The 23,490-nt window shown below is 51.1% G+C and overlaps 6 protein-coding genes across 6 annotated transcripts; 2 read left to right on the forward strand and 4 right to left on the reverse strand.

The window, feature by feature from the left end:
• Positions 1 to 2,158: 2,158 nt before the first annotated feature.
• G6M90_00g022740 (uncharacterized protein) lies at positions 2,159 to 3,936 on the reverse strand (the record flags this gene model as incomplete). The annotated part of the gene is made up of 2 exons (XM_014692795.2): positions 2,159 to 3,631; positions 3,715 to 3,936. The coding sequence occupies 2 exons, from the start codon at positions 3,934 to 3,936 to the stop codon at positions 2,159 to 2,161; spliced, it is 1,695 nt and encodes a 564-aa protein (XP_014548281.2).
• Positions 3,937 to 5,613: 1,677 nt separating this feature from the next.
• G6M90_00g022750 (uncharacterized protein) lies at positions 5,614 to 7,017 on the reverse strand (the record flags this gene model as incomplete). Its single annotated transcript, XM_066129896.1, has 3 exons — positions 5,614 to 5,955; positions 6,077 to 6,539; positions 6,662 to 7,017. 3 exons carry the CDS (start codon positions 7,015 to 7,017, stop codon positions 5,614 to 5,616), a joined length of 1,161 nt encoding a protein of 386 aa, XP_065985667.1.
• A 1,498-nt stretch (positions 7,018 to 8,515) lies between these two features.
• CHO2 (Phosphatidylethanolamine N-methyltransferase) lies at positions 8,516 to 11,579 on the reverse strand (the record flags this gene model as incomplete). Its single annotated transcript, XM_014692793.1, has 3 exons — positions 8,516 to 8,587; positions 8,644 to 11,306; positions 11,393 to 11,579. 3 exons carry the CDS (start codon positions 11,577 to 11,579, stop codon positions 8,516 to 8,518), a joined length of 2,922 nt encoding a protein of 973 aa, XP_014548279.1.
• A 2,028-nt stretch (positions 11,580 to 13,607) lies between these two features.
• Positions 13,608 to 14,621, reverse strand: eif3g (Eukaryotic translation initiation factor 3 subunit G; the record flags this gene model as incomplete). Its single annotated transcript, XM_014692792.1, has 3 exons — positions 13,608 to 13,832; positions 13,890 to 14,526; positions 14,593 to 14,621. The coding sequence occupies 3 exons, from the start codon at positions 14,619 to 14,621 to the stop codon at positions 13,608 to 13,610; spliced, it is 891 nt and encodes a 296-aa protein (XP_014548278.1).
• Positions 14,622 to 15,681: 1,060 nt separating this feature from the next.
• Positions 15,682 to 16,056, forward strand: G6M90_00g022780 (uncharacterized protein; the record flags this gene model as incomplete). Its single annotated transcript, XM_014692791.1, has 1 exon — positions 15,682 to 16,056. The coding sequence occupies one exon, from the start codon at positions 15,682 to 15,684 to the stop codon at positions 16,054 to 16,056; it is 375 nt and encodes a 124-aa protein (XP_014548277.1).
• A 3,179-nt stretch (positions 16,057 to 19,235) lies between these two features.
• Positions 19,236 to 23,024, forward strand: G6M90_00g022790 (uncharacterized protein; the record flags this gene model as incomplete). The annotated part of the gene is made up of 2 exons (XM_014692790.1): positions 19,236 to 19,483; positions 19,553 to 23,024. The coding sequence occupies 2 exons, from the start codon at positions 19,236 to 19,238 to the stop codon at positions 23,022 to 23,024; spliced, it is 3,720 nt and encodes a 1,239-aa protein (XP_014548276.1).
• Positions 23,025 to 23,490: the final 466 nt, after the last annotated feature.

Genomic DNA, 23,490 nt, shown 5'->3' on the forward strand with positions numbered 1-23,490 from the left:
TGTGATGAGGCCCTGCCTTTGGCGCTTTCCCCATGCACACTCGGTGGCTGCTCCTTCCGCCAGACGAACAAAAGTTGGGTGGTTGGTGGTTGGCCACCTGGGAGCTTCCTCCTCTCCGCCGTCACGTGCGACGACGTCACGGCTCCATTGCTGAGCTGGCAAAGCTGTGAAACCTAACCCAAAACAATTCCCTCGCTCCTCAGGAAAGTCCGGCGAGGCACAAGGAACAAAAAAAACACGGCCAAAATATCCCTCAGTCAGGCCATGCACACTCAGTGGACTTTTGCGGCGGGGAAGTCAGCGGCGGTCATTCGTCGATTCACTACCTTTCGGCACGGGCTGCCCTCCGTGACCTGACCCCGAGCTTGTGAGCCCGGAGGCACCGTTGTTCACGTGGACCAGCAACTGGAACCGATGACCCTGACCCTGACCTGAACATTTGGACGTAAAGTGGGGCCACGGCCCGGGCCTTGGGCGGGTCCAAGGAACGGACTGGTTCGCTGCATTTGATGCAACGGAACTGCGGCCGGACACTTGACTGACACACGTCGTGACTGAGAGGTTGCGACCGTATTTTGGCACCCGGAATGGGGAAGCGGGTTGTGAATGCAGATGGTACCCGCTTACATGAATATCGAAACTTCATCTGCCAATGGCTACTTCATATCCGCCGACTGACACAGAGTACCGCAGAAAGCTTGGTGACAGTGGCGGTCACACTTGTGCGCCGACACACGCCTTCACCTCCTTCTACGCAGCGGAATTCGCAACGCCATCATCAATCCTGACTCGATGCCAGACTATCTATCCTACACGAGTTTCTTTTCTCGGATTCGTGTCGAAGAAACCGACTCGGTGAGGGACCACCACCCATTGGGCTTCGTATTCTACGACCTGATAGCGAGCCCAATCTCCCTCATCAGCGAGTATAAGACGGAGTAGGCCAAAGCGGTAGCGGTAGCATCCTGAATCTCTCGCTTTCGACCAACTTGGTGTGTTCATCGATGGGGACACGACCAGCCCCGGGAATACCGACACGTCAAATTGTAACAATTTACTGTGAAGACTGCATTTGCTGATCTAATGGAAATTCTCCGAGGTACGGCCCAGAATAGGCTGCCACGACGTATTCTACCAGAACCAGGACCCGTCCCACTGCAACGGCACTTCTGGCCGGCTCACCGGTCTCATGTGTAACCATTCTTCTTTTCGGCAGAAATCTCAGCACATGCACAGGTCCGTAAGCAAATTGACATAAAGACAGGGTCCAGGGGTTGAACACCCCGCATTTTATCAATTGACTGCAAGCCATTACGTACTCTATTATCCGGCGCTGATGGTCCGTCGTTGTGACAGCACAAACCGTGGCTCCGTACCCGGGCCACACTAGCTCCGGCGTGGCTGTCGAGATATCCCCGCATATTCACCAACAGTTGAAGAATATCCTTGTCTCAGCCTCACACTTTGCTCTCTACTTGATTTAAAATGGCAGGGAAACCCGCTCTCTGGTCGTGAGGTTGTGTATTAGTATGCATATAGGATGTGGGCCACTTTTGGCAACTCGATTGCCCTGGTGGAAGCTATGAATGAGTACAGTCGCAAACTGCGCTGAGTTTGGCTGCAATCGATACAGCAGTAAACACAGCCACGCGCCTGGCTTGGTATGTATACAAAAATGCAACAATGCAACAACATCATGATTAGTCCAAAACATTCGTCATCCATCTCAAGTCATGATGTAGCCATGCTCAAGCGAGCCGTAACAGGCGAGCTTCGTTCGTGATATTCTGACAGCAGGAGCACAGATTGGTCCAATTGACGACTTAGCACCTTTCAGCCAGTGCAGAATAATTTCCGTCGTACCTCGGCTTCTTTGATAATTTCGACCGCCAGCCGCAAACTTGGTGCCAGGGGTGCATAATTCTGCACCTCCATGATAACTTCATTGATAAGGTCGTCCAATGCTTTCTGATGAGGCACAATCGTGAGAAGTATGCCCATCAATGACGGCGACATGGATGAGCCCATTAATAGAAGCGTCTGGGCCATCATAGACAAAGTCCCTTGCCATATATAGGGCATATGCCCAGCGTGACTGCACATGTAGTTAATATCGTCGACATACCTCACACTTAGACATAGGTCAAAGGCGGCTAGCTTACTGCTCCGTAACGTGTTCCAACTGCCGCACTGATGCTTCCAGGCACTTGTGGCAACATTCGCGAACCGCCGGGTCCAAGACCGCTTGCTCGTTTTCCAGTACGGCCAAAATATAGGGACGATAGATAATAGTTTTACAAGCATAGAAGCGTAAACGCAGGACCGCTTGGATCGGGTCATGTAGCATTGTGCGAGAGAAAGGAAACTGCAAGGGAGGCGGCAGACCTTCATACCACTGAGTTAATTGGTAGTCCAGCTCTGCCACAACGGGTTCCAGACTAGTTGTCGATGACACAGAATCTTTGGAATATATGAGCTGGCTCGCTCGGTTAAGGAGTCTTCGCAAAGCAATCTCGGCGAGGAAGTACCATAGATCATCGTGGCCAATCCGTGCCTGTCCCTGCTCCTCGCCCTCGAAACCGCCTGGCAGTCCAACGTTCTCCTCGAACTGCACAACTCCAGAGTGCGGTAAATCCAGTTCTGCAAGTAAATCGCTCTCAAACAAAAGCGTATTCCAGTATATTCTTTCCACCAGTTCTCGCTGCTTCTGTGGAATTCTGTTTGGGGCCATTAGGAGAAGTTGCAGCTTGGTGCTCGCCGTGCAAAGCAAGTTCCAAGCCTCAAGGGGCCGAACCAGGTAAAATAGATACGCCGCAGCAAGCAAATGGCATTGTGCCGCGAGGACATTGTTCGTCGTTATCATACCAGGAAGCAGCGACCAGGCAGCAGTGAAGTATTGCAACCCCGGCGGCTCTTGGTGCGGCACAATACGGGATATACTGCCTCGGAGGCTTGCATCGCCAAGTGCTAGCACCAGTAACACGATACAACTCTCGGGGCCTTCCCGAAAGCCATTCGACAAAGCCGTTCTGTATTGACTTCGCCATGTATAAGGATTGACACAAGCATACCATATATTGACTCTATCAAAATATGCTTGAATGTATGCTTGCGTGTTTGAAAGGTCGACACATGGTGTTTTTGTTAGCGTGTGTAGAGGTTCTCGATCCATCTCGAGTTGCAACAGGATTTGAGGGTCGTACGGAGTAGAGACGAGGTCACGGATGAGAGGCCATTGAAGCAGGTGCATGGTTGCATTTGTATGGCATCTTGGCATTGTTGAGATGTTTGTTCCAGTAGGGACACTGACCCATGTGCCCAGACCGCCATTTGGAATGGTAGAGGCCGTATTTGAAGAGTTTGATAGAAGGGCTTGGTCGCCGCCACTGGCAGTCCCATTACTGATTGATGGTGAGCTTTGTGACATATGGAGGCCGCTGCCCTGGTTCGCGGCCAGGTTGATTTGCAGTAAATTTTCAATACGATTGAGTTGTTCGAGAATCAACTTGTCACCAGCGTCCAACTTGACACCAGGCTCGCGATAAACGCACTCGGCGCCCAATTCGGCGCATAGTTTGCATTTTGGTTTACTGCCGTCGCAGCGAGACTTTCTAGACCGGCAGACTTCACACTACCGGCAATGGAAATCCACATACGGAGTAAGCATTTGTGACACAAAAAACGGGCAGACGTGCATAGAGACTGCTTACTCACAGCAATAGTTGCTCTGCGCCGAGGATAATCGACGGTACAATCGCTTAATTTCCTCTTAAGTGAAGACAATAATCCATCGCTATTCGCCAGCTGGAGAGGAGTAGCAGGCGCCGTATCTGGGGGCTGAAATAGTAGGCGTGACCTCGACATTGGGTTGTGGGCTTTGTCTCGGCTCGCACCCAAGGTCTGGTTCACCTTGAGACCATCGGGAGACGTGTTCATTATAGTAGTCATCCCACCCTATGGAAGCCGTCGAGGAACAAGCTGATATCCAAAAAGACGAGTATAGTATCTCGAGAAAGATGCAAAAGTTTAGGGTGTATATAAACCGTTTTTAAGAAACTCAGAGAGCGCATCGATATTGGAGGACCGATGCTGACGGATATGGGGGCCTCGGAAAGAACCAGAGCAACTTCGAGCAGTGTTGACAGTCGGCATCTGTCGCCTCCGTGTCGTGCTCACTGGAGCATCGAGAAATTGAAATTCGCCGCCAATCCAACTCAGCGGAAACCCGATATTGTCAGGGTGAACACGGCTTCATATCGACGATGTCAGGAAATTGTGCTGACTGTCATTCACGGTGCTGGCAGAAGCACGAGCTAGGTGTTGCTGACGAACGGTCGGCTCAAAGCTGACGCGAGCCGCAAACCACCAAGGTAGAGTCAACGGAGCCCCGCCGGGCTGGCCTTGGGCTCGGAACGTTAAGCAAATTGTGTGGTTGCTCCTCTCCCAGGTTTGCCTCTTTTAGGGAAGATTGACAACCGGTTACGACCTGCATCGACGAACTGAAGGAGAAGCCTAGAAACAGATTAGAAGCCCATCGAACACAGGATTCAATGTCAAGACGGGGTAGCTTCAATGTCTCTGACCAATTCACAATGAGAACGTAAGCTTCAACGGTTGTTCTGTTGTCGCTCTTGGCCCGATTAAGATTTTAGAAGGAAGACCAGACCATGTGGGTTTTATGGGGTGACAGTCCGTGCGATCATTAACGAGCAATCAGGATGTGTGGGGATTCCAATGCCCCAGCGCTAGGCAGGTTTTCGTTGACATGAAACGGTCGGACATGGAGCCACATCAAGCACATATGGATTTGTAGGAGTTGCCGTCACTTGGTATTCCGCGCTGTGGTGGTGCTGATGAGCGGAAGGTTGTGGAAGGTTTGGTTGGCGCAGTCATTGGGCGTTGTACGGTGCCTCTGGCCAAGAGTTCAGACCAGGAAATGGCAGCACTCCAATGCATGATGCGAGGACCAGCATCTGCCACTTTCACTACCATGGTCCGGTGGCCTCGCTGCTGCAGAGTGCCACGTAGAAAGGATAGACTCGCCGACTGGTCCGCAAGAAATGAGTTGGAGAGGAACTATCGAGATGTAATGGCTCGACGGTCTTGACACGACGGCGCTCTAGACACACCAAGTGGCGGAGGTGGCGTCTAGAAGCAGAAGGGGCAACCCACAATGCGTCCGAGTATATCCCTGGAGCAGGAGGCGACCTCAGCAGACCAGTTTCGATGAAGAGGAAGGAGCAGGCACCCTATGCTGTCGACCCGAACTAGAGCTCAAAGGAGCATCATGCAGCAGAACCGGAAAATCACCACGGGCAAGCAGAATCTCGAAACGCTTCCTTACTAGCTTGGGCCTTGCCGGAGTTCAGAACAAACACAGTTCTTGGCGCTTTGTCGAGGAAATATTTGATTCCTATCACACGTACGCTGGACGGGCTATCCCGTCCCGTCCTTGACATGAATGGATTATTAGCACGCCAAAACAGGAATATTCGCCATCAACGTCAAGCGGAATGGACACCTCGCTCACAGATGTGTACCGGGTGGCAATGTGCAATATACAATTGTTCGATATGTACATACGGCCTATATACAGCCGGCGCAAAAGAAGCTCTACTCGTTAAAAATAACAGAAGTAATCTCCCCCGCAACGTCAGCATAGCCCACAAAGTCGCCCAACTTGCCGCTCTCCGGGTCGCGCTTGATAAGAACAACCCGCGCATCCTTCTGCTGGCCAACCGCCACCAGGGTACCAGCCTTGTTTATGGAAAACTGACGAGGGTAGCGACCGCCGCAGGGAGCCTCCTGGATGGGTGTGAGGCTACCAGTCTCGCCATCGATGGAGAAGTTGATGAGCGGATCGGAGGTGATGTTGGTGCTGTTCTTGCGGTCGAAGTTGGGGATGGAGAAGGTGTTGTCGCCGCGGGAGGAAACAATCAGAAACTTGGCATCAGGCTACCCATAAAACACATTCCATTAGTAAGATTCATTTTATTTCATTTTTATTTTTATTTTTTTGAGTCTCGTTGTTGTCCCTTTTATACAGGAGTATAAGGGGGGATTTGGACAGACTCACAGACACGAGTATCTCGGCGGCATATACTGCTTCGGAAACAGGTTTGCCCGCACCATGGGAATCAATGTTGAAGAGTTCCTTGAACTCGATACCGCCGTCAGGGTAAGTGACCTCGTAGCCGATGATGGTATTCGCGAGCTCGGTGACCAGATACATGAAGGTCTTGTCGTCGCGGACTGCGAAGGCGACGTGGCGAGGACCGCTACCGGCCTTGACGACGATGGGAGGGAGGACTGTCAATCTCAGAGAGTTGGCGGCGACGGCGTAGACGTAGATTTTATCGGCGCCCAGGTCGGGGACGAGGATGAACTTCCCGGTAGGATCCAACAAGGTTTGGTGAGGGTGAGGAGCGTTTTGTCTGTCGGCAATGGGCCCAGGCTTGTCCATGTGGTATAGTTCCGATTGCACAAGCGTCAGGTTGGAAGGGTTGGAGACGTCCCAGGTTGTCAAGGCACCGGCACCACTACCAATAAACAAACGTGTTAGTTGTCTAGTCCCTCTCGAGAGCTTCCTTTTTGGTGTTGACCATGTCTCACGACGTACTAGTGAGCGACGGCCAAAGCACTCCCATTCGGTCCATATAACGCACCACTGACGGGGCCACCCAAGGTAACAGCCTTGTTCAGCGTGGTCAAAGACCCATTGGAATTCGTCTTAAACGACGACAGCGAGCCCTTGTCGGAAGGGAGGGCCTCATCGATACAAAACAGCGTCGAGTGTGCATGGTCAAGCGTCAACCACGAAGGACTGACCGCGCACCCGTCCGTCGAGGAGACGGCCTTTAGCACGGGAACGTTATCTGCGACGCGACAGGAGGGCGACCTGGCAGAGTTCAAGTCAAGAGTAGTGACTTTGCCGCTGTACGACGAGACGTATAGCACATTCGCAGCGGCGTGAGCAGCCGTCAGCAGCATCGAGGAGGTGAGCGCCGCGTTGAGCATCGTGACTGCAGTGCCGTATGTAATAGATGCCCGCAGAGCCCTTGATGACGTTGGGAACAAGGAAGGATTGAGCAGGCAGCGCACGCCGGTGCGCCTGGCACCGTCATGACTATTTAACTAAGACAAGGTCTCAAGCTTGACCCCCCACATCGTAGTCGCTTTGGGGACAGCAAAATGATGGTTCCTGCAGATCAACTGATGCCGCATGGATGAGAAACCGAGCATTATGCTTGGTGGGACTGTTGTCTTCGTCAAACGACCGGATTCTTGGGCCCTTAATGGGGGCACGACTGGAAACTGAATAATGCTGCGGGTAACGTAGTAGTACTAGTAGCACGACTGCCGGGCCTATTATGGATTGACCCCGTTTTGGAGTTTAGAGTCTGGGACAGGGGAATTGGAAAATTAGACGTCGGTAGTAGAAGTCGTTTGACAACTTACCGAGACGTACCGACACGACAGGAGCAATGAACAATAAATGATGAAATTTCTTTTTTCTCTCGCCCGTCATATAACTCGTTTCGCAATATATTGTACCAGATAGATGTTCCGTCTACAAGCTGAGCTGTTGTCCTTGGGGGAGAATATGACGATGAGATGTCGGCTGCCCCCACCGAAGCCTGAAATCAAGGTTTACCCCAGCCGGGACCTGGCAGCCACAGCCGCTCGCGTATGTACAGTGGTGTACGCCCCCCACGTTCTCTACCTCAGGTACTAGTACCTACCAGGTACCGTAAGTACTTTGCATGCAGGAATCAAATGAATTGTCGATTGGAACTGTCAACGGTGGCTCCCGGCCAAAAAGAGAGAGAGAGAGAAAACAACGCCCCGTGCAGACAATGTGTACAATTAATTCCAATTGGATTCTCTTTGTCCGCAGCAAAATCTAATTCATCTCGTATTCCACGCGCATAAACCACCAGAGCTTCATTTATTCAGAACCCGGTTCTTGGCAAGGGGAACCACGGGTTGTCATGCACTGCGGCTCCACGCGGGCCATCATGCTGTGCTACATTCCCCATGCGGCCTCAAGCGAGGTCAGTCAGTCCCCGTGCAGCCACCACATGAGCCTCGGATAGCTTCAGACCAACAACACCAGACCATACTTGTGACGTCGGCAGACCACACTCCAAGTGCATACCTAAGCTTTCCCGACAAATATTCACCTGAATTGCCACAATCAGCCATCTTCCGCGTAGCATAAAGTTATTTATAACACGCAACTGAATAGTATATTCGCCATCTAATGACTCGCTCTACGTCTTGACGTTTCCCGTGTTAATAATATTGCCACACCGCAACCAACAAAATTCAACAAACAACGCCACCGACACCAGTGCCCCTTGTTTGTTATTTTACCTGCATCATCTCCTCATTTTCTTTTTCGCTTCTTCAAAAAAAGAGAGCAATTTCGCATCATGTTCCCTGTTGCAAGGTTCCATTTTCGTTCAATTCGAATCAAATTCCATCTCTTTCTTTCTTTCTCTCTAACCCGTCTTTAAGTCTTATTATCAAATTCTTGGGCCGCTGGTGTTGCAGATCCCTTTGAATGGGACATGCTATATGGAGCCTAAACTTTTGCGTTAATCATCAGTACAACCGGCGTTGCATAGCTGCACAACTTACGAGGACTTCCTTTGCGTTACAGATTCTCCATGCTAGTTTCTGCACGTTTCCATCTGCCAACACCACAGCCGGCGCAAACTCGATACCAAACATTTCTCGAATGGCATATACTATCCTCTTGGCATACTTGCCATCACGCTCAACATAACTGCCAAATGGTTCATCGACAGTACATGGTGCAATATCAGGGTCTCTATCAAAACAGTTCCGCACAACCGGTAAGATTGCTGCCTCGACTGCTTCGGCGTACATGCCCTTGGAATCGAGATCCACATCATCCTCTGCAAACTGCGCAATGCGAATTTCAAAGGGCTCGGATATCGCCATGGCCATGTGCCTGCCATTATGGTGGTATCGGAATTCAAAAACACCTTGCGTCCACCAGAGCTTGTCTCCATTGAATTCGACTTCACCCTCCACCATATCTGGCTCAGACGAGTCGCTCTTGGGAGATGGATGCTCAGGAGTCACAATGCTGCTGTCAGCAGTCAAGGCATCATAGACACCTTCGTTTGTGGGAGCCCAGCGCCCAAGAGACGGAACTTCAGTAGACTCTCTGGAGCGGTTGTCCGTAACCATATACAGGCCGATCCAATCTTTGTCGCTGTGGTTTGCAGGTGCTCTCCACTTCACTCTCAAGGGAGCACCATACTCGTATGCCATGGTCTTGACGTGCTTGGGGAACCGCCCAGTGAAGCTCTCCTTACCGGTGGCTCTATCGTGAATATTTGACAGAGCAGACGGCGTGCCCTCAACAGAGAGCGAGTACAACTTCGGGTCCAACCCAGCCAAATCCGCAGGAATCTTCGTAAGAGTGATCCGAGCCGGCGCGATGTTGAAGAGAGCAGACGTGTCTCGCACAATGGTCTTGACACCAGAAGCAAATTTAGGGCGAGCGCTATCGATGAAATCTTCTACGAAATGAGTGGTATCGTCAAGGACCTTGTCGACGCTTTCTTGCCAGCCTTTGACCGGGGGTGGCAAGGCACGCTTGATAAACTTGGTGAGGCCAGCCTCTCCACGCATGCTTCTGCCGTAAATCTTTTGCATGTGCGGTCTCTCGACGTACGAGATGTAATACAGGGTAAGGAGCTGTGCTACAAGAGCCATAATAAAGATAGCTCTGCTCCAGGTAATGAGTGCGCCGCCCCAGGCACCAGCCGTCCCAAAGATCCTCTCGGGGTTGTTGAGAAATCGATAGATGGACGTATAATTAAGTTTAGCCTCTTGGTCCCAGAAGAAGTCACCACAAAACCAGCCAAATTCACCTAGTGAGTCATAAACACTGAAGGCGGTCCATAGCTGCAAGGCAATCAAGCCACCGCCCAGGACGTGTTTGAGAAGGACAAGGCCGTAGCCCCAGTCCGATGGCATGGAGTACATCTTGTAACAAGCGGCAACAAATGACGCGTTGCACATAATCATGCTAATGTGATGTAGGCCCTTCCACTGCCGCCAGGCTTCACCCGCACTCTCGCCATATTTGAGAAAGTGACGGGTCCACATTTTGGTCTTGGACTGCTTGTCAAGAATGATGCTTAGACCGAGGTGGTACCAGACACGCCACAGGAGTGCGTGAGCTACGAAGAAGGCCTGCCAGGCTGGCGTCGTTGGGGTTGCCAGGGTAAGGATGGCTACGTACATGGGCAAGAGAACAACCATTGAGTCTGGCACTCTGAAAAGATCCATGTTTCTAAAGCCAACCATGTTGTGAACCGGGACTGGTGGCTCTTGCGTAGCCATCTTGGGAGTAGAAGCCGGGCGGTCGGTGGAGTTGTGGTCGGACATGTCGGGACTCACATTGGAATCACTTTGAAGCCGGGAAAGGTCCCTCTTTCTCGGTAGAGGAGGGTTGTAGGTCTTTTCGATGTGAGGATTCTCCACAGTCACCAGGAAGGCGAATTGGGCGGCATGCGCGATTATGGAGATGAAAAGAACCTCATAGCTGGCGGCCATCATGGAGATGCCGTAGTATCCAGCATAACCGATCGAGTACATGGGGTGCGGCGCCATTTCGAACACGCCGTCAAAGGTCAGGTCTTGATCGATGAGATAGAAGAAGTCACCCCAGTACCACGCAAAGTCCTTGACGACTCTGTGGGCATCCAGCTTAACCCAGAGATTGAATCCAACCAAGGCAATACCCAGGGCCCAGCGAGCAGCCCCAACAATAATATTCTCCCCTTCCGGGGTGTGACCACAGACGATAGCAAATAGGCAATATGACACAAAATCACACATCAAGATCAAGTCAACAACCCGCCGGAAGACTAACCATGTGTTGTACTCCAAAGGTGCCTTTTCGAATTCGTAGTCTTCCGGTATTTTTGCTTCGAGTTCTCGCTTGAGGAGGTTGTAGAGCCAAGGTCGAGGGTTGTTACCCGTTTTGGGATCTTCAAAGAGCTTCCAGCGTTTGGCCCAAGTTATCAGACGTCGGTGGCGGGACTGAATATGTAATAACACACCGATTCCTACGTTGTAACAGCCTCTCCAGAATAAGAAGGTGACGGCGAAGACGGGTCGCTTCCATCCGGCCGGTAGGGAATAAGCGACTAGAATCATAAACGCCAGTATCCCGAGGACAACGGCATCAGACAGGTTCTTGGGTTGCCGTGGGTCCAGAAGCTGCGATACCATATCATGGGTAGTTGGCACAATAAAGACTGCCAGACAGAACAACAGGTTAGTTGGAATCTGCGCTGACAGAGAGGCCAATTGGTCTCAGCGACGATGGCAAATGGTCACTTACTTGTGCCATCCGGGGTTCGCCCAAATGTCTTTGAATTTGACTTGGGCTTGTCATGGTCCGGGCCGTCTTCAGTAGACAGGCTTTCCACGGCGACAGCCTGTGGTTGGTTGGTAACAATGGGAGAATCTCTCGTCTGCCGTTGACGGAGCTCAGACGCTTCAGCGTCGACACCGGTGCTTTTACTCATGTCTGCAATGAGCACCGAGAAGGATTATCCATGAAGCAGGAGAAAGCTTGCCCCGGAGGAAAGGGAGGTGAAAGAAACAGGAAGCCGCGGAGAGGCACGAAGAACGAGGGAGTTGTAGGAGGCGTGATGGATAAATGTGGGCTCGCGGCCCAAGGGACTCTCGACGTGTTGGCTATGCTACGCTATCCCACCGAGTAGACGAATTCCAATTGCCCTCTTTGGATATAGTCGCAGGGTCTCGGATTACTACTAAAGTAGTCGGACTGGAACGCTAGGGAAGCTGCTCGCGTGGGCATAGGTTCAAACGCAGCGGAAAGGCTGATGGCCGCTGCAGCCTCCACTCTGGCACAAAGAATGGGCCAGGTTATCGCGGGAAGTGTTCGTTTGGCTTCGGCACAAGGTGTCATGAGTCCTTGTGAAGATGCAAGGCGAATATGCGGTGCAGGCGATGCCGTCAAATCAGGCCAGTAACGGCTGCAGGGGCCGGCAATTAACGCACACTTCGGCGCAAGATCGATAATACGCCTGTGCTCCGTGGACGGGTGATGTCAGAAGACGGGCAACTTTGCTTTCATGTGCGGACAGCCATGTGGCTAGCAATACTCGCTGTGTAGGACATGGGTTTCGAAGGTTGCGAGAGTATGGAGCACATGCAATGCAACTCGGAGTTGTTGGGGGGTCTGAAGGGGTTGAAGAAGGGCTCATTGGACGGAAGGCGTGCCACAGCATTAGCAGCCCGCACCTTCCATGCTCAAGTGTACAGTTTACCGTACTTTTCCGTCACGGCACTCCTGGAGCATAAATAATGCAGCAGCTTTAGAAAACTACCGGGTACATACATACATATATCTCAAGTAGCACCAGATTTATCCTCAGTCAGGTTAACTCGTGTATTGTTCTCTGTTCTCAGTACAGACGACATGGACCCGGATGAAAGGCCACACGGGCTGATAGGCTCGCACAATCCGCGACGGAAGGCATGCGACGTCGTGTTTCCCCGCCTGCATGAGATGTCGACAGCCCAAGTCCATCTTCACAAGCCAAAAAGGCGAGGTGTCAAGCTCAACAAAATTGCCCTGGCTGTTCACTACTTGGGAGATCAATTTTTTAAATTGCCCCCAGCACTAGCCTATTTTTGTCATGATCTAGAATCCCATCAGCGCCTTCTCCCCTGTACGCTCCGCACTACACCAATAGATTGTTACGGTGCTACTGCTCCGTGCGCCATTTGCCGATTGTCTTTCCACTTCAAGTTTTCTTGTTTACAAACGCAGCCCAAGTAACAACGCAAGCGGAGCGTCGACGCCCTGTTAGCACAGCCAATGACTTCCACTCATTGCTACATCACTCAAACAGCCCAAACCAAAAGAGCCCACTCACATCTATGTACTTGAGCAGACTGGTCAACCAAAGAACGTTCAAGGCTACCGAAGTTGCTTGCAGCAAACGTTGAATGCTTCCGTCGAGCAAAATACGAAACTCGGCCAGTTCCCCCACTCGTCGCCTGGTTTACCGGTGCGGGGCCGCACAGAGCTGGCCAGAAGAGGGAGGAATTTCTGTTTGCAATGCGGCAGAGCTTTGCAGCCTTGTTTCATTTTTCAGAGAAAACTCCAATGGGATAGGGACATGTGTTCAGCATTATACTATCATACCGTAACTATGGTCACCAGGCCATCCGCCGATCTTTCCCTGGCCTCGGAACCTCCTCCACATGAAGAATCCCGTCCTTCTCGATCAACGAGAACCAATTATTGCCCCTCGTTCGTCCGGACGTCAGTCCCAAACCACATGGCTTCAAGGCTCGGTTCCGGCTTCCCGACGGTCCAGGGACTTACTTGCCGAGCACACCGCAAGACCAGACATTGCGTAAAGAAAATCCATCTCAGTCGTAATAGGCATGCACGGGAAAGTGAGTGATGTATCAGGCCTGGCTGGATGGTGAATGAAAAGAGCAGAAAGAAAGAAAGAAAACCGTAATGTAAATGCATTAACCCCGGATCCCTAATACCCTATGACAACAGAAACAGTCTACTGAGCCTTCTTAGCAAACTCGACTCTGAGAATAAGATGCTTGAAACCAAATCCATCCATCTTGCTGCATGCCTTGACGGCATCTCCACGGTCCGCGAAACTGATAAAAGCGAACCCCTTAGCCATACCAGTTTCCCTGTCCTTAGCAAGGAACACTCTGGTGACTCTTCCAAATCGCTCGAACATATCCCGTAACTCTGACTCCTCTGCCATCTCGGAAACCTATTGAAAAAAGTTAGTTAGGCGGCGCGTGTACAAGAATTGCAGGACGACACTTACGTTGGTGACGCGAAGCGTAGCAAGGTCGTCTCTCTCGCCGTACTTGGACCCTCCCATGCGCTCGCCAACCGCTCCGGCACGATCGCCACGCAGAGCAGGAGGAACATAGGAGCCCTTCTTGGCAGCACCTCCGGCACCAGAAGGCGCAGGCTCGTCGCCCATGCCGGCAGCAACATCTGCAGCGCCATTCTCTCCGATGGGCGCCATGGTATCCTTGTAGGGACATCTGGCCGTGAAATGTTCGCCGTTGCAAATACGGCACTTGACCTTCTTGTCCTTGAGCTTGTCCTTCATCGACTGCGCGTTGGGGTCCTGGCTCTCGTCCTTGGCATCCTTGCGCCAGTTGATGCTGGGTCGGAAGATGATATTCTCGCCGACCGATGTGGTATCGGGTGCAGGGCCAGCGCCGTCCTTTTGGCTGAGGCCGAACTTGGACCAGTTCTTTCTGTCGGCGACGCGGGGGTTGACCGTCTCCTTGTGCGTAACATAGCGAACTCGACGGGTCGTCTTTACTTTCTGGCCCTGGTCATTGTATCGGAATGTGATGATGGTCTTGGTTCCGTCCTTGTTGGAGATGGTCTGGGGGGGAGGGAGATCGGTGGTCTCTTCGACATCGTCGTCGTCGGCCCAGTCATGCCTATTTTGAGGGTGGGGTTAGCTATGCGAAACCAGGCTGGCGATGCTTCTCTTCAGGGTTACTCACTTGGCCTTCGGGGGTGCCGTCGTAGCCATGGTTGCGATTTTCGAATTTTCTATATGCCTCCCCTGCGTCGTAATCGTGGTTCAGGCAGATTATGGGTGTAATTTCGCGCCTCGGGGCTGGTCGTTGCGATCGTGGGGTTTCTTGGATATCGACGAATTTAACACTTTTTCGTGCGATGACTGTTGGTCGTCGTGGGGCGAGAAGTCAAGCCACAGGACGTGTGGCTTGAGTCATATCACGTGACGTGTGCTCATCTAGCTAGCTACCCTGAACCCATCTGGGTCGCTGGACAACGTCGGTTTAGGACACATTGCAAACAACGCACTTCTGATTTATTACTAATGCTCACTGTACTCTTATTCGTGGAGTAGTGGAAGAAAGGCAAGGAGGGCGGAAGACAGACTTTTTATTCTGGGCACTGAATGCAAAATTGTGAGAGGAATACCATTGTACTAAGACTATCACCGGAAATATGCCAGAAACCATACACTAAGACATGTTCATTTGATGCCCATGTACCGAGTGGGGATCGAATATCCGGGGTCTCGTCTCACACGAGCTGCCACATTATCGGCAGCTACGGACCCAACGGATAAACAGACCATTTCGTCGATCTGGTATGTTCTCCTCGGACAATAGTGGCATTGGCTCGGGTTACCATCGTCGCGAGGCGGGAGAGTTAATTGCCACCCTCGTCGCCTGCTTGCCTGTTGTTTACCAGCCAAGAGCCCAAGCTTGGCCAAGAGCGGCGCAGCTCAAGACGTTGCGCTACCACGTAATCAGGAAGCCGCACGCGTAATCTCAGAGAGACACTACCGAAAGCCCCGCGTGGCGTAGAGTCCGGTCTGGTTCGTCCTGTGACACGCCCAGAGTTTCGACCACCTCGAATAAATTCGAGGCTCGGCCTTCTTGGCGACCAGCTATGTGCCACCTGTTGGGCCTGCCACGTTCTCCTCACTCAACATCCCCCTTTTTTTTTTCTTTCGCCGCTCTGAAATAACAATTCCTCTGTACCCAACCTACCGGTAATCGCCCCCGAAACCTGCACTCGACCCCCCTCCATCGCGACAGTCATTGAATACCATCGACATGAGCAGCAAGGTCGAAGAGCCTCCCCCGTATGGCGGTGCTCCTCCACCCGTGGCCCCGAAGCCTTCCTACGGCGGCGGTCCAGCGCCGTTCCCAGATGATCAGCAGCGCGGCTACCAGCAGCCATATTATCAACAACAACAGCAGCAGCAGCAGCAACCATACTACCAACCCGGTCCTCAGATGGGCTATTACAATCAACAGCAAGGACAGTATCCCCCTGGACAATATGGACCCCCACAGGGACAGTTCCAGCCGGGTTACCAACCCTATCAGACCTATCAGCCTCAACAAAGACAAGACAAATCGTCTGGTATCATGACTGGTTTATTAGCAGGGTTGGCATGCTGCTGCTGCTTGGACTGCCTTTTCTAACCGGCACGTTACTCACATGGCCGAGCGAGAGAGTAAAGGGAAAATTTCAGCCGAATACTGGGCTTTGCGGTCTCGCAATTGCGAGTACAATAGAGAAAATCTGCCAAAAAGGAAGAAAGGGCCTGGGATCATAATCGCTCCTTTATTTCCTGTCGGGAAGTCTACTTGCAGCCTAACCCGCTGATCTGCCGAGCTGATCGTTTGAAGGCATTCAAACGTGATGCTGATTGTGGTGCCCGGAATACATGGTTTTTGGAGTGTAGCAACGGGACTCGACCTGCAAGGAGGAGCGCTGGATATTGGTACGCACATTACTTTTTTATTGGCGTTGGTGTTGGGCATAGAGCGCACCGTCGAGGCATCTTGGTTTGTCTTTGTACGAATTGTTAGCAAATGCATCTTTGCGCATTCCTGCGCAGCTTTGCAGATGTGAATTATCTTTTACCTTTGATATATCTACTTATCCTTTGCAACCTACGGTAGACGTCCCGTGACTCATTTTCTTCGTGTGCGCTGACGAACAGTGCGAGCAAGATGTGCTGAATCTCTCGCCTCGAGCTCTCAAGCACGGGGCGGGCAATACTAGTATTAACCCGCTTGCTTGGTAGGGACAGGCGTTCTCAGGGAATTTCTTTGTCGCACGAAGTAAAAGGGTGCATGCATCATTGTACTGATTATCTGTGCGCTTGGTTAGTATTCGATTGTTGCCGTGTGCAACAACAAAGGGGCCTGAATGTCGTGTGTTGCAACTGCAGTAGACTTTTGCAGGTCGACCGATCTTTTGTACATACTGACTTGATGTATCTACTACGTATGTCATTGCTCAGGCTCTTCAGTATAGATGAGCATGGTATTTATAGGACAGGGCAGATGAGGTGGCCGGCCTCTTCCTTGACACCGAGAGAAGAGACAACGACTCCCGTTGTGAATAGCAGGAGAAACGGGCGGACAAGATGCGTCGTCACACCAAGATTTTGCATGCTGGTATGCAAAGTCGATAAGCGATAGTTGTACTGCATTTGCGATTGTGCGACGGCTGGTCACCTACCTAGGTGTACTTGATGTATTGGGATCTCGAACTCTGCAGGACATGGTAGCTGTCCAATGCCACGGAAGCTTTTGAGCGTACATATAGCTACCGTCCAGTAGAAGCGAATGAGGTCGATCTGCGTTATTGAGGCCGCACATGACCTGTAGGTGGTCAAAATGTCGCTTATTTATGTTTTGGCGACTTGGCTTCATCCCTGATGACCAAAAACGAACATCCAGCACTGCTTCAGCATCGCTCCAATAGCCCGAGACCAGGCTCATACATTTCAAGCCACGAGCTTCGTTTAGTCTCGCTCGGCTCAAAGTTATGTCACTGCAAAACTCACTGCTCTGGAGGTTGCAGAGGCAGTTTGCGTGAATGGAATCTGCAGTCAAGGATGAATGCTGTAAGACGTCGCTCCAGGCTGTGCAACCTGATATCGAATCATATACATCAGAAGTTTTACAAGCAGCGATCGTGAAATAATGTCTCCATGGATGAGACTGAAGAACTGGTTACGGATTACTCTGAGTCATAGCGTTACAACTACACGGAATTTGCAAAACATGTCCAGGAACTACATACATAGAATCATATCCAGTTTACAGGGACTTGATTTCAGTGGAACTGTTGGGTTCTTCACTTTGAAAGTAACCGATGATGAGCGCACATACGTGGGATTTACTACGTGACCCTATTGCAGCACATCATACTTGGACATGGAAATGACCAGACATCTTTTGTCTAAAACTCGTTTAAAGGGACGCGAAATGTGCTACCTTGAGGCCGGCACAAATGCAAGCATCCATTCGTATCGCCTATGTGCACCATGGAATCCCCTGATGGAAGCGGCATGTCCGCAAAGGTACGATTTGTGGCCGCATCACGGCGAGGACTGTGCTACGTACATGATTGGAGTCCCATGCAGAACTTGCACATGTGGTGAGTTGGCAACGCTGGGCATTTGATGCTAGGCGTGGTAGGGCTGACTTGGCCGGTATGTGCTTGAATCAAGTCTTGGCCACGACGATGTCTCAGCGCCGTGGCATGTACATCAAAAACGTCATCATCACGGCCATCCGCGCACCCTCCATTGGGGCTTCAGGGAACGTGTTCACGCTGCGCTTTGTCGTGACCCTCCCATGAATGAATGGATTCGCGGGGCTATGGAGGTTTATTTAGTTTCGCTTGCCGCCAGTCATCCCTTGTTTGAGTTCAGGACGAGCGCTTGGGTTCCCGCCAAGGACGAACCTGGAGCCACAGTCGCCGGCGGATATTCACTGGCTGTTGGCTGGCAAACTGGGCCAAGGATCCATCTTTTTTGGTTCGGATGGGCCAGGTGCGCAGGGATGGGCTCGACGATCGGTAATTTACTGCAGCACATTCTGCAACAAAGGCTGTGCACGCACGCCCATGCGCGATGCAAAAACAGGATTGATGCCACATGTCAACGGGCTGTAGTACGGAGTAGTGGCTGCGGCTTGACGAAGAGTTTGCAGGGCGAGCCGACAATAGAGCACATGCAGTTGCTCAGTGCCACCGCGGGCTGCATTGAACGACTGTGGTTGGCTACCAGACCAGCAGTGGCGCTTCCAGTCGCCCAGCTTGCCAAGGTACCGCCTGTGGCCTGAAGTACGATTACAGCATCGTTGACCTGTGGTACCTGCCCAGCTGTGCACCAGACACCAGTTGACCCGTCTGTGGGTAGCTCTTGCCGTCCCGCTAGTCGCCTCTGATGTCACTCCTTGCATTAGCCCAGGTCCTTCCTTTGCCTAAATCGGTCGATTGGTGTTTGTGTGCCAACTTTGAGACAAGTTCATGACGCACTACTCCTTCGTCCCTCTTTATGCTGGCAGGCCGGTTTAATATTCACTGTCGCTCCGTTGTGCTCTTTTACCCTTTTGTCCCAGTGACCCTGCAGATGTTTCTTTGTATTCTACGCCTTCAACCACCAACTTATCTCATTTGCACAAATCATGTTCCAGTCATCACTTTCGACCTGTCCCCCATTCATTTAGCCGTCCGTCTCCATCATCCACCCACCTGGCCTGGGGGGTTGACCCTATTCTTTGCCCGCCAGGCTGTAGGGACATGAGACTACTCACCTTGCTCACGACGACATTCTACCGAACCAGATCAGCCTTCCCTCATGGCTTCACATATACTTGCAAGCGTGGATGCTAGGTCAAGCTTCTGGCTATCCAGCTCCTTGGCCGAAGCAATCTCCGCTCTGTCGCAACCCGTGGCAATCTTTACTCGGGATGACGACTCCAAGACCCAGCAACAGCAAGGACTTGGTATAGTCAGTTTCCTAACTGCTATTGGAACGGCTGTGGCTATCTTTGCGGCACAATTTTCCTTGTTTGCATTGTTACGAAATAGGCTAGCGAGAATATTGTATGTTGTGTTCCCATTCCCCCATAATATTGGCGGTTCAGTTTATTAATTCGAACATGAAAAAATCAGCAAGCCAAAGACTTACCTCGTTCCCGAGCGTGAGAGAACCGAGCCGCCGCCAGGAAGCCTGGTATCCATGATTCGAGCACTGATTACGTACGACGAACGCGAGGTCATCAAGAAATGCGGCCTGGACGCCTATTTTTTTCTTCGCTATCTGAAAACGCTTCTCGTCATTTTCGTACCAATATGCTTTGTCGTACTACCCATTTTGATACCCATGAATTACGTGGGTGGCTTGGGTCGAGAAATCGATATCAAAGATAGTGCCAGGAATTCCTCCAGTAGCAAGGCTGTTCCGACTGGTCTCGACACATTGGCATGGGGAAACGTCACTCCGCAAAATACAAGCCGATACACAGCTCATCTTATACTGGCCATTCTCGTGGTGATATGGGTCTGCACAGTCTTTTTCCTTGAGCTTCGGGTTTACATCAAAATCCGCCAAGATTATCTGGCCAGCCCCGAGCACCGTCTTCGAGCCTCCGCTACCACTGTTCTTGTCAGTGGCATTCCGAAAAAATGGTTAACCGAGGAAGCTTTATTAGGCTTGTTCGACGTGTTGCCGGGGGGAATTAGAAACCTTTGGATCAACAGAGACCTGACCACCCTCCTTGACAAGATCTCCCTCAGGGATAATGTTCATAAGCGATTGGAATCTGCCGAGACAGATCTCATCAAAGCAGTCAAAAAGGCACAACTGAAGCAGAGAAATGCTGAAGACAAGAAGAGGCGTAGGAAGCTGAATCTAAAAGCCTTGACTAGAGAAGAGAGAGTTGCTAGAGATGCAGAAGAGGACGCTGAAGCTAATCGTTTAGCTCGTACCGAAGAAGGCAAAGATGCTGGACACGACCAAGTCGTCCCCCACACTGTCGATGCCGGCATTCGCGAGTCTATGCTTCACGATCAAGAGAAGACCTCTTTGCAGGATACCACTAGGGGGCCCGAGATCCACCACAACCCGCTGCATCATGTCGGGGCTGGCCTGAAGGGAGTTGCTGGCAAGGCGGGACGAGGTGTCAACGATGTACTGGTCACGAAAAACGGGTTCATGGATCTGAGCTCTACTATGGAACATTCCCACCAAAGAGTTCCTTCTCCGGCTCCGGCAGAGTCGTTGGAGGCTCCACGAACTAGCTCTCTGGACGGATCAGTACTCACATCCAGTTCGTCTAGAGCCATCAAACCACCCCACGGCGCCGGGCACCGCTACGGCATGGAAAACTCTGTTCGCAAAGTTGACAACGTTGACGACTTATACTTGAATGCAAAGCCAAGGTTCTGGCAGTTCTGGAAAGCGCCTCAGGGCGGGTTTGCATTTCCAGAACCGCATGGCACTTCGGAATGCGCGTCTGCCACCGAGGAGTCTGGCTGGCAATCTTTCAAACATTATATTCCATTCATGGGCCCAAAAGAAGAACCATTCAAATACGAGGACGCTTACGAATGCCAGTATAAATCAGACATGGAGACAGATGCCGAGTGGGCGAAATATATTAAAAGACGTGACCGCCCAACTCATCATCTTCCCTTGTTTGGGTTAAGTTGGATGTTTGGAATGCCACTTGTCACCAAAAAGGTGGACACGATTTACTGGTGCCGCCAGGAGCTTGCCCGACTGAACTTGGAAATTGAGGAAGATCAAAAGCATCCCGAAAGGTTCCCATCGATGGGTTCTGCTTTTATTCAGTTCAATCATCAGATTGCCGCGCACATGGCATGTCAAAGCGTTGCTCACCACTTACCAAAGCACATGTCACCACGAGCCATTGAGATTTCGCCTCGCGACGTTGTCTGGGAGAACATGGCAATCAACTGGTGGCAGCAGTGGGTTCGTTCAATCATAGTTGTGATAATCGTTGTCGCTATGTTTGCATTATGGGCCATAATTGTGGCCTGGACTGCTGCCATAGGTCAAGCCGATGCTCTCATTACATCTAACGGATGGCTATCAGACCTTGAACGGAATAAAAAACTGGGAACTCTCATCAAAGCAATTGCTGGTGTCTTGCCCGCTACTGTCTTATCGATTTTACTCCTCTTGGCTGTGGTAATTTTCGGTTTCTTGGCAGGCTTGAAGGGTGCAAAGACAGGGTCACAGAAGACTGAGTTCGTACAGATGTACTACTTTGCTTTCCTCTTCGTACAAGTCTTCCTCGTCGTTTCGATTGCGTCGTTCTTTTTCAGGTCGCTTGGCGAGATTGTCAACAGTGTCAAGGAGCTGTCCAGTGTTGACGCCGTCCTTAATCTCCTGGCCCAGAATTTGCCATCCGCTGCCATTTACTTCTTTTCTTACATGGTTCTCCAAGCTCTGTCTACGAGTTCCGGCACCTTGTTGCAAGTCATGACTTTGTTCATGTGGTATATCATGGCGCCGATGAGCGACAGCACTGCCAGACAGAAGTGGGCACGGAATACCTCGCTCAACCAGGTCAACTGGGGTTCTTTCTTCCCCGTGTATACCAACTTCGCCTGCATTGGGTTGATATACTGTATTATTGCGCCTCTCATCTCCATCTTTGCAGTCATAACGTTCGGTCTGCTCTGGCTGGCTCAGAGATATGCCATGCTCTATGTCAACCGATCGGGCACTGACACTGGCGGAGTCCTATATCCTCGAGCAATCAACCAAACATTTACTGGTATATACTTTATGGAACTCTGCCTGGCTGGATTGTTTTTTATTGTTAACGACGAAAAACGCCGCAACGTATGCACACCGCATGGCGTTATTATGATTGTCGTCTTCATTCTCACATTAGTGTATCAAGTTGCGCTCAATAAGTCTTTCTCGCCTCTATTCCGATATCTTCCACTTACGCTTGAGGACGATGCTGTAATTCGAGATGAAGCCTTTCAACGAGCTCAAGATGTTCGTTTTGGATTGATACAGGAAGATGAAGAAGGGGGGCGGGCTAATCTCGGAGAGAAAGTAACCCAGGTCCCGGACACCGACGAGAATATTGAGCTCCAGAATTTGGACGCAGGTCAGACAGATGGCTTGAATAAGCGTTTCAGACCCGTCAAACAAGTTGGGACTTGGGCTAGAGCCGGAGGCAAACAGGTCGGCACATGGGCCATGGGTGGTGGCAATCAGCTTCGCAAGCTGAAGAACTTGACGGACAACACTCGGGCTGCACAATACCGCCGAAGCCAACGTAAGAAGGATCTCGACGCACAGCTCACCATGGGTGATGCTCTCTACGGTGGCATCCCAGATGACATTGAGGATTTGACTCCAGAAGAAAGAGATGCGTTGACGCGACATGCATTTTTACACTATGCTCTGCGAGCTCGAAGACCTACAGTCTGGATACCACGAGATGACTTGGGAGTGAGCGACGACGAAATTCGGCGCACAAACGCTTTCAGCAAGCATATTTGGATCAGTAATGAAGGAACAGCGCTTGACAGTAAAGTACGTGTTGTGTTCGGGAAGAATCCCCCCGACTTCTCAGAAGTCGATCTTATAACCTTGTAATGCGAGCGCAGAGCGCGGAGGGTGACATGGTCTGAAGAGACGCCCTGGCGGCCTTGAACCAGTACCGGGAACGACTGATTACTCCGAAGGGGTGAAGGGTAAAACATCTTTGGGGGAATTAAAAAAAAATGGGAAGAAAGGGGACATGGGCGGTTTGTTTGTATACCATACATTGCATAGCGTGCACATTTTTGTCTGTACCAGAGGGGATTTGCCCACATATCCTGAATCCTAGTATATTGGATACCCGTACACAAATTGAAAAATTTATATGAAAGAAACTGTTGTCGCAAGTGAAACTCGGGTTTGAAAAAAAAGGGATGATGTGTTCATGTCGATTTATGTGTATTTGTTAGGTGATGTAACGTCTAGTCTATATTATGTAAATGTACCCAAACGCCATGCTAATGCCGACAATCCCAACGAGTCTATACTCCAGAAAAGAACTCGAGAATTTATCATTCCG

Source organism: Metarhizium brunneum, chromosome 1, assembly GCF_013426205.1.
Source record: "Metarhizium brunneum chromosome 1, complete sequence".
Lineage (NCBI taxonomy): Eukaryota > Fungi > Ascomycota > Sordariomycetes > Hypocreales > Clavicipitaceae > Metarhizium > Metarhizium brunneum.